This window comes from Stenella coeruleoalba (genome assembly GCF_951394435.1).
Source record: "Stenella coeruleoalba genome assembly, chromosome: 12".
NCBI lineage: Eukaryota > Metazoa > Chordata > Mammalia > Artiodactyla > Delphinidae > Stenella > Stenella coeruleoalba.
This window is the reverse complement of record NC_137158.1, coordinates 24,279,363-24,294,185: the sequence shown is the minus strand read 5'-3', so window position 1 is coordinate 24,294,185 and position 14,823 is coordinate 24,279,363. Positions and strand designations below refer to the sequence as shown.

The window sequence follows — 14,823 nt, the reverse complement described above, 5'->3', positions numbered from 1 at the left end:
GGCCCAGCCGCTCTGCAGCATGTGGGATCCTCCTGGACTGGGGCACGAACCCATGTCCCCTGCATCGGCAGGCGGACTCTCAACCACTGCGCCACCAGGGAAGCCCCCTGTTGTATTTTTGATGATAGCCATTCCGATAAGTGTGAGATGATACCTCATTGTGGTTTTGATTTGCATTTCCCTGATGATTTGTGATGTTAAATACCTTTTCATGTTCCTGTTTGCCATTTATGTCTTCTTTGGAAAAATGTCCATTCAGTTCCTCTGCCCATTTTTTAGTTTTTTCTGTTGAGTTGTGTGAATTCTTTATATATTTTTGGGTATTAACTTCTAATCAGATACATATGTATATAAAAATTGCAAGCATTTTCTCCCGTTCCGTAAGTTGTCTTTTTATTTTGTTAATGATTTCCTTTGCTGTGCAGAAAGAAGCCTTTTAATTTGATGTAGTCCCACTTCTTTATTTTTTGCTTTTGCCTTTGCTCTTGGTGTCAAATTCAGAAAATTATTGCCAAGACCGATGTCCAGAAGCTTACCCCCATATATATTTTTTTTCTAGGCATTTTATGGTTTCTGGTTTTTAAAAAAAATTTTTATTGAAATATAGTTGATTTATAATGTTGTGTTAGTTTCAAGTGTACAGTAAAGTGGTTCAGTTATACATGTATATATATTCTTTTTTTATATTATTTATTTATTTTGGTCACGCCACGCTGCTTGCGGGATCTTAGTTCCATGACCAGGGATTCAACCCATGTCTCCTGCAGTGGAAGTGCAAAGTTCTAACCACTGGACCGCCAGGGCATTTCCAACATTCTTTATTTACCATTATAGGTTATTACAAGATATTAAGTATAGTTGCAGGTTTTAAATTCACATCTTTAGTTCATTTCGAGTTGATTCTTGTGTGTGCTGTAAGATAAGGGTCCAGTTTCATTCTTTTGCTTGTGGCTGTCCAGTTTTCCCAACATCATTTATTGAAGAGACTACCCTTTCCCCATTGTATATTCTTGGCTCCTTTGTCATAAATTATGACCATATATACCTGGGTTTATTTCTGGGCTTTCTGTTCTGTTCCATTGATCCATATGTCTGTTTTTATGCCAATAAAATACAGTTTTGATTACTATAGTGTTATATCTTGAAATCAGGAAGTGTCGTGCCTCCAGCTTTGATCTTCTTTCTCAAGGTTGCTGCGGTCATTCACAGTCTTGTGGTTCCATACACATTTTAGGATTGTTTTTCCTATTTCTGTGAAAAATGCCATTGGAGATTTGACAGGGATTTCATTGAATCTGGAAATACATATTTTAATGTAAGGTTTTTTTGTTTGTTTGTTTTAGACAGTGCTACCAAATCCTCTGTACCATCCAGAAATTGTTTGGATTTATATGAAGAAATCCTGACTGAAGAAGGAACTGCAAAGGAGGCAACATATAATGATGTATGGATTACCAGAATTTTGAAGGACAGTTACTTTGCTCTTTTGTGGCTCCTGAAATACAGACATCAGCTTACTATTGAATAGACATTCTGTGTTTGGGAAGCAGCTCTTAGACTAAAAGAACATTTAAGTCAGTTTCTGCCTTCAGATCTGCTTTTTAAAATAATGTTTTCTGGATGCTTGCCTAAATTTAGTTATAATTTTGTTTGAATTTAAGTGTCTGACCATATAAAATCTCAACAGGCAATCAGTGTGATAAAATATTTTATTTTTTCATGATTTACACAAAGTTATAATTTGTCCCAAGACTTCATGCAGACAAATTTCTTTCTACCTTATTTGAATTTTAAACTTTGGAGATTGAATGTGAAACTACAGAAAATACATTATTGGTAGGCCCAACTTTAAAAACCAGTAATTAAATATCTGTTAGTAGAAATGGACCTCATATACCCTTATTTATGGGTCGATTTGCAAAGTTTGAAATATTTTGAAATGTCATTTAAGCTAAGAAAATAATTTAGAATGATGCTTGATCTTTTTATATCTTACAGTTGCAGGTAGAATATGGAAAATGTCAGCTGCAAATGAAAGAGCTGATGAAAAAGTTTAAGGAAATACAGACACAGGTAGAATTATGATGAATATTTTATTTTTGCCTTGTTAGATTTTTTTTAATTAATTTGTTTAATTAATTTATTTTTGGCTGTGTTGGGTCTTCGTTGCTGCGCGGGCTTTCTCTAGTTACAACGAGCAGGGGCTACTCTTTGCTGTGGTGCGCGGGCTTCTCATTGCGGCAGCTTCTCTTGTTGTGGAGCACGGGCTCTAGGTGTGCAGGCTCAGTAGTTGTGGCTTGCGGGCTCTAGAGCGCAGACTCATTAGTTATGGTGCACGGGCTTAGTTGCTCTGTGGCATGTGGGATCTTCCCGGACCAGGGCTCGAACCCGTGTTCCCTGCATTCACAGGCAGATTCTTAACCACTGTGCCACCAGGGAAGTCTCCGCCTTAATCAGGTTTCAAAATTAAAATTTAATAAATTTTTTTGTTAAAATTAAAATGCTGAAGTGTTGGCAGGTTGTAAGGAAACTTTTTAAAAAAATATTAAATGAAAGAGCAAGTCTGGCAAAACATGCATTATTTCCAGTGTCAATGAAACTGATAAAGGAAAACTGCTTGATTTGTTAAATGATATTGACAAATGATCTACTAGGCTAACTAACAGTTAAATAATAGAGAATTCTTAGAGACTGTATCAGGTGGTTTAAAAGAGAATGGTTTGAGGCGTGATCCTTTAGAATGGCTGATGAGGAAAAATGGTGATGCTTTAACAATTTTTGCCAGAGAGACATTTTTTGTGATCATGCTGCAAAGTCAGGAATGTACTGTCTTGTTCTGATTTTTATTTCTTGGTAAAGTTGTTTCTCTTCCTTCACCGCCTCTCCCAAAGAGCCAGTCAATCCTCAATTCATTCTTTGTTCACCTGAGAATTAGTACATTGTTGCAAGTTAAAGCTCCTGTTGTTAAATATAATAAAAATTTTATCATCTTCAAAATAATGACCCATTTTCAAAATAATGACTTTTTTTCTTATTTATTGGTTTTTCATTTTGTTCCCTCTTTTAAGTAGTTTCACTTTAAATAGCTTTTCTTTGGCGCCAGTTTTCTTCTTTGAATCTCAGCTTCCCCTTTTGTATAATGAGCATCACTGTACTCCTCCTAAGACTATTTTGAGAATTGCATAAGATAAAATATGTGATGCGTGGCATGTAGTTAGCATTCAGTAATCAATAACTATTATAAATAGTTTAATAATCCTGTCGATACATACTTTATTAAATGTATTTTATGATGTTTAGAATTTCAGCTTAAAAAATGAAAACCAGTCTCTTAAGAAAAATATCTCAGCACTTATCAAAACTGCCAGAGTGGAAATAAACCGCAAAGATGAAGAAATAAATAATCTTCACCAAAGGTATGATTGAGGGATATGGATCTGTTTGTAAATTACATGGGTATTGATAGGTGGAATATTTTTAACTTTGGAAAGCTAATGAAAATCATGCATTTTATTAAATATTTAAGGTTTTACTGAAAGTAAGTGACTAATATTCGAATGGTATATTATCGTAATGATACCTATATGATTATTAATAGAATATTGCCACATACCTCTCTGAATATATTCAGTTTTGTAATACACTGGGATCTTGCTCTGATATCCTTTGGTCCTGAGAGGATGGTGGTGTATGTCATGGGTTCTTCTAGGCGCCCATCAAATTACTAAAATATCAGGAGGATGTCTGTGTCATATACTGTTAACAGACAACCCTTAAAAATCTGTCATTATTTATTTATTTTGGTTGCACCGGGTCTTAGTTGCGGCACATGGGATCTTTTTAGTTGCGGCCGCGGACTTCTTAGTTGTGGCATGTGGGCTTCTTAGTTGAGGCATGTGGACTCTTAGTTGTGGCATGCATGTGGGATCTAGTTCCCTGACCAGGGATCGAACCTGGGCTCCCTGCATTGGGAGGGTGGAGTCTTACCCACTGGGCCACCAGTGAAGTCCCTCAATTATATGTTCTTTTCCCTCTTAAATGGATTTTCTACTTAATTTCTCTCTCTCCCTCTTTTGGTTAGGGGCAATATTTGGCTCCAGAGAATTTCATATCTCTCCTCCCCTTGGTAGTCAAACCTCCAAAACAGTTATCTAAACATGCTGTCTCCATTTCTCCACTTCCCATTTCTACACATTCTTGAACCCATTCTACTCTGACCTCTTCCTCCAGAACAGCTGTGACTACCACTAAATTCATCAAATAGTTTGACTTCTCATTTTAACTTGTCTTTATACACTATTTGACAGAGTTGACCCTCTTTTCTTGAAATAGTTTCTCCCTTGGGGTTTCATGATTCTTAGTTTTCTTCCTAACTTGAGATTCATTTTTCTGTACTTGGCTAAGTTGGAATTCCTTAAAGCTCAAAACTATGTCCTTTCCTTTCTCTATCAATATTTTCTTATGATGTGATCTTACTTATACTAGTCAGTTCCATTTATATGTAGATACTACCTCACATCTGTACAAAATTTTCAAAATTACCTCATCCACAACAGAATTTAAGACTGAACCCCTTCCATTGTTCCTAGCTTAGTGGATTCCCCATCATTTATTCAGCTGTGCAAGCTAGAGTGACTGAGGGGTGGAATGACCATTTAATGTATTGCCCAAACCAGGGTACCTTTGAGAGTAGAAGGAGGGGCTATTAATAATTACACTGACATTGCTTGGCAAACTGGGACATATAGTCACCCTGCATAGGGGTCATCATTGACACTTAGCTCTTGGTCATCCTTCAGATCCAAATTCATTACCATGTCCTTTCGATTTTTATGTCTTTATGATCTCTCAAGTTGTTCACTTCTCTTCCATTTCTACCGTTGTTGCTGCCCATCACCTCTCATCTGAACTGGCAGTAGTCTTTGTGCTCAGAACTCTGCATCCGCTCTTGCTCTTTCCAGCCTGTGATTTCTCATTTCTCGACATTAAAGCCACGGGATGCTTTGTAAAGCACAACTCTGGACGTCTGTCACAGAACCACCCCGTCCTACCCCCCCTTTTTTTTTAAATCATCTATTTGTCTATTTATTTTTGGCTGCGCCGAGCAGCTTGCAGGATCTTAGTTCCCCCACCAGGGATTGAACCCAGACCCCAGGAATGAAATGAGAGGCTGGGGAAAGCTTCTCATTCTAACCACTGGACCGTCAGGGAATTCCTCCACCCATTTTCTTTGTTTTGTTTTTTTTTTTTTCTTTCTTCGGTACACGGGCCTCTCACTGTCGTGGCCTCTCCCGTTGCGGAGCACAGGCTCCGGACGCGCAGGCTCAGCGGCCATGGCTCACAGGCCCAGCCGCTCCACGGCATGTGGGATCCTCCCGGTCCCGGGCACAAACCCGTGTCCCCTGCATCGGTAGGCGGACTCCCAACCACTGCGCCACCAGGGAAGCCCCCCACCCCTTTTCTTGATTAAAACACATCAGTGGCTTCTCATCGATCGTAGGATAAAAGATCATAAATCTTAACTTGGTCCACAGAGCTCTTCACAATATGGTCCCAAACTACTTTTCAGGCCTTGTCTTCAGTGTCTGCCTTTGCCTAGGTATCATAGCTCTAGTGTATCTCCTGCATTCTTTCAGTTTGTTGGGTGTACCATGAGCTCTGAGTTGCATGAACTGTTTCCATTCCCTGAAATGCTCCTCTCCTCCACCTGCTAAATACCTACTTATCTTCAGGTCTCGGCATAAGCATCCTTTTCATGTGGGACATTTGTTCTCACTGACTAGGTCAGATCTCTTTTTTGTAGCTTCATTTACACTTGCAGTTTAAAAAATCATGAATGGGATCACTTAATTAGTGTTCTCTTCCACTAAACTGTAAACTTCATGGGAGCAGGAACCATGTCTTTGTGTCCTCACCATTTATTGAGTATCTACCATGTGCAATAAATGTTTAAAGGGTGAAAGAAGATAATCCTATGTGTGGACCATATGATATGCAATTTAGGCCTTTTGAAAATAAAGATGGTTGTGTATGTTTACTAATCTAAATCCCACAAGGTGCAACAAGTATAAGATTGATTCCTGAAGTGTTGGGGAAATTTTATATATATTTGGATCTTTTAGGGGAGGGGTATAATGTTTGAATAGAGTGAAAATTCAGAGAAACTGGGTGAATAAATGATGTGTTATTTCATTAGATTGTTATACGTGGTTATATTGATACATTATCTAATAAACATTCTGTCAAATATTTGCGCTTTTTATTTGTGAGCTTCAACTAGTACTCTAATGGTAAATGTTTATCATTTTGCTGAAAGTTCATTTTTAATAGAAAAAATGGAAATATTGATATAAGATAAAAATTTTAAAGTGTAAATTCTGGAAAGTGTTTAATGTGGAGGTTTTTTTTTAAATAAAACCTTTGGGACTTCCCTGGCGATCCCGTGGTTAAGACTCCATGCTTCCACTGCAGGGGCACGGGTTCCATCCCTGGTTGGGGAACTAGAATCCCGTATGTTACATGGTGCGGCCAAATAGCAACAACAAAAAATAAAACAAAACTTTTGATAATATTTTATTTGGTGTGGAGTTACGTTAAATGTGTATTACGAGCTCTGTGGGCTAGAACTATCTTTTAGGACCTTACATTTTAATAAGTATGACGTATGTTACACGTGTGCGTGCTTTGTTGAATGTGAGTCCTTTGTTGGATAAATTTATTGCAGACATCTTCTCCCATTCTGTGACTTATCTGTCACTCTCTTTATTGTCTTGTGAGGAATAAAAGTTCTAAATTTTAGTGAAATGCAATCAGTTTTTTTTTTTTATGGTTAATGCTTTTTGTGTTCACATTTTCCGAGTTGTCTCAAAGGTATTTCCTCATGTTTATTTTTTTGAGTTTATTTATTAGTTTACTAGGACTGCCATAACAGAGTGCCACAAACTGGGTGGCCTAAATAACAGAAATTTATTTTCTCACAGTTCTGGAGACCAGAAGTCCAAGATCAAGGTGTCAGTATGATTGATGCCTTCTGCGGGCTGTGTGATGGGTCTGTTCCAGGCCTCTCCTTGGCTTGTAGCTGGTTGCCTTCTTCTGTGTCTCTTCATAAAGTCTTTGCTTCGTACATATCTCTGTCCAAGTTTCCCTTTTTTATAAGGACACTAGTCATATTGGATAAGGGTCCACCCTAATGACCTCACTTTAACTTGATTATCTCCAAAGACTCTGTCTCCAAATAAGGTCACTAGTTTGAGGTACTGGGGATTAAATTTTGAGGAGACGCAGTTCAGCCCGTAACAAGATCCACATAAGGTCTACACATTGCCTTAAGTGGTATGTATCCTGTGTCCTCTTGTTTTATAAAAATCTTCCCTTATTCCTGAGACGATGTTCTCTACACATTTAGTACTGATTAGGCGTAGATTTATGGAAACTCAGGGAAGTTATAAAAGTTCAGGAAGATGGCTATATTATTACAAAAAGCTAAAATGAGCTATTTACGTTTTATTTTTAGGAAAACTGCCAGTTTTCTGAAAACCTTAGGAGTTATTTTAAACAATAAATACATACCATTCCTCTAGGAAAGGATCACAATTCTCTATTCCTTTTGCTTTTTGCACAGTATGTAACACTTTAAGATGGCTATTGACGCTTTGGCTTTTACTGTGGGGTTGTAGGTGAAACAGAAAACTAGGACAGGGAGCTACATAGAGTTGTATTTTGATCGTCTCTGTTCTCCAGCAAGATTTCACTTTCCCTTATGTTTCAGTTGGGCTAGAGTGAAGGCAAGAAAATAATGTCACTCGTTCTAAAAGAAGTGAATTTGTGGTTAGTTTGAGAGTTGTGCACCTGTAGTGAAGGAAATCTGAAAGACATTGGCAAATGCTGGGATAGAACTGAGAGGTCCTCCAGGCTTTGAGCAAAGCAAATGAAAGAGTTCCTTGTTTTAAAAACTGGCTCATTTAGTTGGAAGCTGGTAAATTCTTACTACTCATTCTTTTATACAAAGTAAAATTAGTTTTGCCAGTATGTGGGCCCCCCAGTTTTAAAATGTATCACATGTGATTAAACCTTGGGTTATTAAAAAGGAATTAACTTTGTTTTTTTGGTGTTAATTTCTATTTCTCAATAGATTGTCTGAGTTTCCACATCTTCGAAATGCTCATAAAACTTCAAGGACACCAGATATAGTTAAAACAAAAGGTCTTAAATCCAGATCTCTCCATTTGGATGATTGTTCAAAGACTGATCACAGAGTGAAAAGTGATGTTTCTAAAGATGTACATTATAGCACTTCACTGCCATACCTCGAAAAGGAAGGAAAATCACATTCTGAAAAAAAGGGCGCTTCACATTTGCCTACATCTGTTGAAAAACACTCCACCAATGGCATTTGGTCACGTTCCCATTATCAGATTGGTGAGGGTAGTTCCAGTGAGGATCACAGAAGAGGAAGGAAAGATAGTAGACATAGCCAGTACTGCAGAGGGACTGACAGAATACGAAAAGACTTGAACACTAGCTGTGGTGATGGTGAACCGAGGAACATAGAGGCCAGTCAGAGGCTACAAGGACGTCCTGAGAAATATAGTAAAGGTGAACCAAAGGCTGAAAGCAAAAATTCAAAGTTTAAAAGTAACACAGATTTGGATTATAAAAATGAACGCAGTAGCTCTTCTTGGGAGAAAGAAAGCTCTAGAGACAGGTCACACACTCGACTAGAATCTCAAAGTGACAAAAAACTCGAAAGACAAAGTGAAAGATCACAAAATATAAATAGAAAAGAACTTAAATCACAAGACAAAGAAGAAAGGAAAGTTGATCAAAAACCTAAGTCAGTAGTAAAAGACCAGGATCATTGGAAAAGATCTGAACGAGCATTGCTTCCTTATTCCAAGAAGGAACTAGCAAAATCTTCTCATAATTCAAGTAAATACCATCCAGAAGAGAGAAGAGGCCGGGAAGATTGTAAAAGAGACAGGGCTGTGAGTAATCATAGTTTTCAAGAAGGAAGATGTCCGTCCTCTCTTTCAACCAATAGAACTCACAAACATGTTGACTCTAAGGAAGTTGATGCTGTGCACCAATGGGAAAATGCACCTTTAAAGGTAGAAAGGCATAGAACTGAAGATAAGCGGAAAAGAGAACAAGAGGGCAAAGAAGAAAATAAGCATATGAGAAATGAAAAGAGAGGACCTGCAGAACATCTGCAGAAGACAAACAGAGAGACTAAGAAAACCGCTACAGATTTAAAGAGACAGAATGAGCCAAAAAATGATAACGGTGAAGTCTCTAATAATGATGTTTCTGAAGGAGTGGATGATAAAGAGCCAGCAGTTAAAGCTGAGAATGGTTCAAATGAAACACAAAACAAAGACTTAAAGTTAAGCTTTATGGAAAAATTGAACTTAACTCTTTCTCCTGCTAAAAAGCAGCCTGTTTCTCAGGAAAATCAGCATAAAATAACCGATACTCCCAAATCTAGTGACATATGTGATTTGGAGTCCTTGGTGCAGGCTAAAACTGTGACATGTATTCCCTCTGTCAGTGAACAGATCACAGAGGAAACCAAATCAGAGTTATTGGAACCAAAGGATGCTCTTACAGCAGCATCTGAACCCAGGACCAGTGTTTCAGAAAGGAAAATAGAAGAAGAAAATAGTTTGTTCATTAAATCTGTTGCGGATACTGTGCATTGTGATATGTCCATCTGTGGCACAGAGATTTCCTTCTCAGCATCTGTGGAAATGCAACAAACAGAATCCTTGTTTCCATCATCAACAGAAATGGAACAGACCATTAATGGTGCCAGGGCAGCAGTTCCTGTGGTAATGGACACAGTACAAACAAATGTTTCTCAAAACTTTGGTTTGGAATTGGATACCAAAAGAAAGGATGACTTAAATTCTTGTAGTATTTCCGAAGATACAGAAATGAAGGAGCCTTTTTCAACCAAAGTGACCGAATCCAATGAAAGCATTTTGCAGCCTTCAATTGAAGAAGCTGTCATTTTGCCAACAGTCCTTTCAGAAGATGGTAAACCAAACCTTGAGCCTTCTCTTGTAGATGCACCACTGGTTGAGAGTAAGTCTTGTCACTTGGAGCCTTGCTTACCTAAAGAGACTCCAGAATCTTCACTTCAGCAGACTGAGTTAACGGACCACAGAATGGAAATTGGTGAAGCAAACTCAGTATATCACGACGATGAGAACTCGGTTCTGAGCATTGACCTTAATCAGCTGAGACCTATTCCAGAAGCCATCAGTCCTCTGAATAGTCCCGTGAGACCTGTAGCAAAAGTTCTTAGACTGGAAAGCCCATCTCAAGTTCCATTGTATAGTAACAGTCATAAAGGTAATAGTTTATATTGTCTCCTATAACTTATATTTTTGTGAGAGTGTAGCATATGTCAGCAAGATGAATCAGTGCTTTTAATTTATTTATTGATATTTATTTACTTTTTAAATTTTTATTGGCATATAGTCGATTTACAGTGTTGTGTTAGTTTTAGGTGTGCAGCAAAGTGAATCAGTTATACATATACATATATCCATTCTTTTTTTTAGATTTTTTTCCTGTATAGGCCATTACAGAGTACTGAGTAGAGTTCCCTGTGCTGTACAGCAGGTTCTTATTTGTTATCTATTTTATATATAGTAGTGTGTATATGTCAATCCCAGCCTTCCAATTTATTCCTCCCTGCCCTATCCCCTGGTAACCATAAGTTTGTTTTCTACATCTGTGACTCTACTTTTCTTTTGTAAAGAAATTCATTTGTACCCTTTTTTTTAGAGTCCACATATAAGTGATATCGTATGATATTTGTCTTTCTGTGTCTGACTTAACTTCACTCGGTATGACAATCTCTAGGTCCATCCATGGTGCTGCAAATGACATTATTTTGTTAGTGCTTTTTATTTGATAATTATTATTCAGACCTTTGTTGTTACCTAGAAATGTACATTGAGCCTTTAGTCTAGATTTAGGTAATTCTTAATTATACAACAAAAGGGAATGGTAGAACAGATTGTCTCAAATACTCCTTGCTTGCTTTCAGGTATATTTTTGTTGTCCAAAAGCCATCATCAAATGGCATAGAGTAGGTGATGCTGCTAACATCAAGTAAAGAAACCTGAACAGTTGGTTGCTGTTTATCCAAATGACCAAACTCTATACTATCACTATTGTCAAGCACTTTCTGAGACTCATGACATGAGTACGTTTTAGAGTAATATAGTGTAAATAGTGTAAAAGCTGTTAAAATAATAAATTGCCTCAACATTTAATTTTTTGTTATATTTAGTATGGAAATGTTAAATGACAAAGACTCGGTAGTCATGTGACTATAATATGCTTTTTTCTTCCACAGATGTGTTTCCACCAAATTTAGCTCATTCTGCCTCCAAGAGTCAGTCTGATCTCAATAAGGAAAATCAAAAGCCAATTTGCAAATCTGACAAATTTACAGAAGCAGACTCCCACAAGAATTCATCTTCAGATGAATTAGAAGAAGGAGAAATTATAAGCGACAGTGAAAAATCTGAACCACAAAAACGTTTTGACAAAAGTACCAACCCAAGAGCTTCTGCTGAAGTGCAGAACACAAGAACTAACCCAGGAAGTAGGAAAAGCACTGTGCATTTGGATAAAGACAGTAGGAAGATATCTTCTATAAAAATCCATCAGACCAAAAGCAAATGGAATAAAAGACGAACTGAATCTAGCAGATCTTCAAAAACAGAGAAGAAAGATAGGTTAGTGGGCACTTCCAGCCTGGAAAAAATAGTGCCAATTATTGCTGCACCCTCTTCTGTCCGAGAGGTTGTGCACATGTTACGAATGATAAGAAAACATGTAAGGAAAAATTATATGAAATTCAAGGTAAAATTTTCATTAATACAATTTCATAGAATTATTGAGTCAGCAATTTTGAGTTTTACATCACTAATTAAACACCTTGACTTATCCAAAATCTCTAAGTCAGTGACTACTTTACAGAAGAATCTCTGTGATGTTATAGAATCCAAACTTAAGCAAGTTAAAAAGAATGGCATCGTGGATCGTTTATTTGAACAGCAGCTACCAGATATGAAAAAAAAATTGTGGAAATTTGTAGATGAACAACTTGATCACTTGTTTACAACGCTTAAGAAAATCTTAGCAAAGTTTTGTGACTCCATAAACATTGGCAGTGACAGTGACGAAGGAAAACTTGAAAAGAGAAATAAAGAGAAAGCACAATATTCAAATTGTCAGAAGGGGAATGTAGGCAGCTCCAGCAAAGAAATGTTGAAGGAGAAACCCCCCAAATCAGAAGATTCTGGTTACTCTAAGTCTTTAGTAGGTTGTAAAAAATCGGAGGAAAAACATCAAGAGCAAAATAATTCCAGTATTAACAGAGTAAAGCACAACATTAAAAAAAGTACTAACACTTGCTTTGGTAATATTAAGAACCCTCAATTTGAAGAGGCGTCCTTGGAACCAAACTGCCCGAAGGCAGGAAAAATGGAAGGCAGTACCATAGAGGACTCACAGGCATCCCAGCACGCTGCTTTGAAGCCAGAACGCAGTTTTGAGATTCTTACTGAGCAGCAAGCATCTAGCCTTACTTTTAATTTAGTGAGTGATGCACAGATGGGAGAAATATTTAAAAGTTTGTTGCAAGGTTCTGATCTTTTGGACAACAGTGTTAACTGTAACGAAAAAAGTGAGTGGGAGTTAAAGACACCAGCGAAACAGATGCTAGAGACTCTTAAATGTGAATCTCTACCAGTTTGTACAACGGAAGAGCTCGTTTCAGGGGTGGTTTCTCCCTGTCCTAAGGTGATTAGTGATGATAATTGGTCATTATTGTCATCTGAGAAAGGTCCGTCTCTGTCTTCAGGGCTTTCATTGCCAGTTCATCCTGATGTGTTGGATGAAAGTTGTATGTTTGAAGTGTCCACTAACATATCTTTAAGTAAAGATAATGTATGTAGTTCAGAAAAGAGTAAGCCCTGTGTTTCCTCCATACTTCTTGAAGATCTAGCAGTCTCTTTAACAGTACCATCACCTCTGAAGTCAGATGGTCATCTCAGTTTCTTAAAGTCAGATGTTTCGTCTAATTCAACGCCCGAAGAAGTTATTAGTGCCCATTTTAGTGAAGATGCCTTACTTGAGGAAGAGGATGCATCTGAACAGGACATTCATTTAGCCCTGGAGTCTGATAATTCAAGCAGTAAATCAAGTTGTTCTTCATCATGGACAAGCCGGTCTATTGCTCCAGGCTTTCAGTACCACCCTAATCTACCCATGCACGCTGTCATAATGGAAAAGTCCAATGATCATTTCATTGTGAAAATACGCCGTGCGGCACCATCTACCTCCCCTAGTCATAAACAGAATATGGTGGCTGATGAATCTTTGCCAAGAGTGGAAAAGGAAGCTGATGAAACAGTGGAGAAAAAATATATTTCATGTCAGTACAGAGTTTTTAAATCTGTGGAGGAATTGAAAATTTCCAGTAAAAATGTTGATAGCAGTAAATCAGTTCATGAAGAACAGGACTGTACGATACAAACAGAGGTTCCCGATATATATGAATTTCTTAAAGATGCTTCAGGTAAAGTGGTTCATAGTACTGAAGTAGTTGAAGAATGTTTCAAGTTGCATCAAGTATGGGAGCCAAAAGTACCTGAAAGCGTTGAAGAATTGCCTCCAATGGAAGAAATTCCACATTCTGTCGAGGATCATCTTCCAAACGCATATATAGACCTCACAAAAGATCCAGTCACCGAGACCAAAAAGTTGGGGGAATTCGTAGAAGTAACAGTTTTAAATATTGAGCAGTTGGGATGTTCTGGAAGCAGTGTGGATCAAAATGCTCCAGTATTGGACAATATGCAGCCTGATACTGTAGATGCTTTTATTGATTTGACACAAGATGTTTCAAGTGACAGTAAAAATGAAGGTAACTGTCCTGCTTTGGCTGTTGAAGACTTGGGGTGTCAGGTGATATGTGTAGATGAAGATAACTCAAAGGAAGAAAAGGTGCAAGTGGCAAACAGGCCTTTGGAATGCATTGTTGAGGAAGCCTGTATCGATTTAACCTCGGCATTTCCCAGTTCGGGTGAAGTGAAAAAGGTTGATTTAAAATCAGAGCTGGCATCAAATTCTGGTAGTTCAGAGTTGCCTGGGGCTTTGGATAATGCTCACAAAAAGAGGAAAAATCTTTCTGATCTAAATCCTTCTCAGAAAAAACAGAGGAAGGAAGCAGACTTAACCGGCAGGGAAAAGACTAAGAAAATTACCCAAGATTCTGGTGAGAATGGTGATGCTCACCGAAAGAAAGCCAGTAAGAAAAAGGCCCCTGTAGTAACTAAAGATCCCTCGTCATTAAAGGAAAGCCCAGGGACTAAGGATGCCTCAGCAGCATCTGCCACTTCTCTTACAGGCCTTTCTGCAAAGAATGTTATTAAAAAGAAGGGAGAAATTATAGTTTCGTGGACAAGGTAAGAATCTAATGAGACTATTAAATCACCAGGAAATTTTAAGATACCAGCAATCTGTTCTGTCATGTCATCATAGTTTTGTCCCATCTTAAAATAGGGAAAGTGATGACTTACTTCAAAAGTGGCCAAAGTTGGTAGAAGATACGTTCTAGGATACAACCCAGCTGTACTGTAGAACAGTCTAGAGCAGTGGCTCTTAACCAGCGATGTGTACTAGCACCGTGGACAGAACTTTTCATTATGTTTTTAACTTCACTTTTCAATGAAAAAGAAAAATTCTTTCGTTTGTAATGTGTGTGTATACGCACATTTTAGAAAGGAGGAATGACAGGTA

At 37.8% G+C, this 14,823-nt stretch overlaps 1 protein-coding gene across 3 annotated transcripts in view; it reads left to right on the top strand.

Moving 5' to 3' along the window:
- Nucleotides 1-14,823, top strand: part of CASP8AP2 (caspase 8 associated protein 2) — a gene marked incomplete at its 3' end in the record, with an annotated part of 40,768 nt that overhangs the window by 21,743 nt on the left and 4,202 nt on the right. For 2 of the 3 annotated variants that reach the window (XM_079938668.1, XM_079938669.1), the window contains exons 4-8: nucleotides 1,344-1,444; nucleotides 1,999-2,073; nucleotides 3,301-3,416; nucleotides 8,132-10,353; nucleotides 11,369-14,489. In XM_079938668.1, the coding sequence (XP_079794794.1) occupies nucleotides 1,344-1,444; nucleotides 1,999-2,073; nucleotides 3,301-3,416; nucleotides 8,132-10,353; nucleotides 11,369-14,489 (5,635 nt within the window). Of the gene's footprint in view, nucleotides 1-1,343; nucleotides 1,445-1,526; nucleotides 1,575-1,998; nucleotides 2,074-3,300; nucleotides 3,417-8,131; nucleotides 10,354-11,368; nucleotides 14,490-14,823 lie in introns of those variants that run through there. The other variant, XM_079938670.1, reaches the window with a different exon arrangement.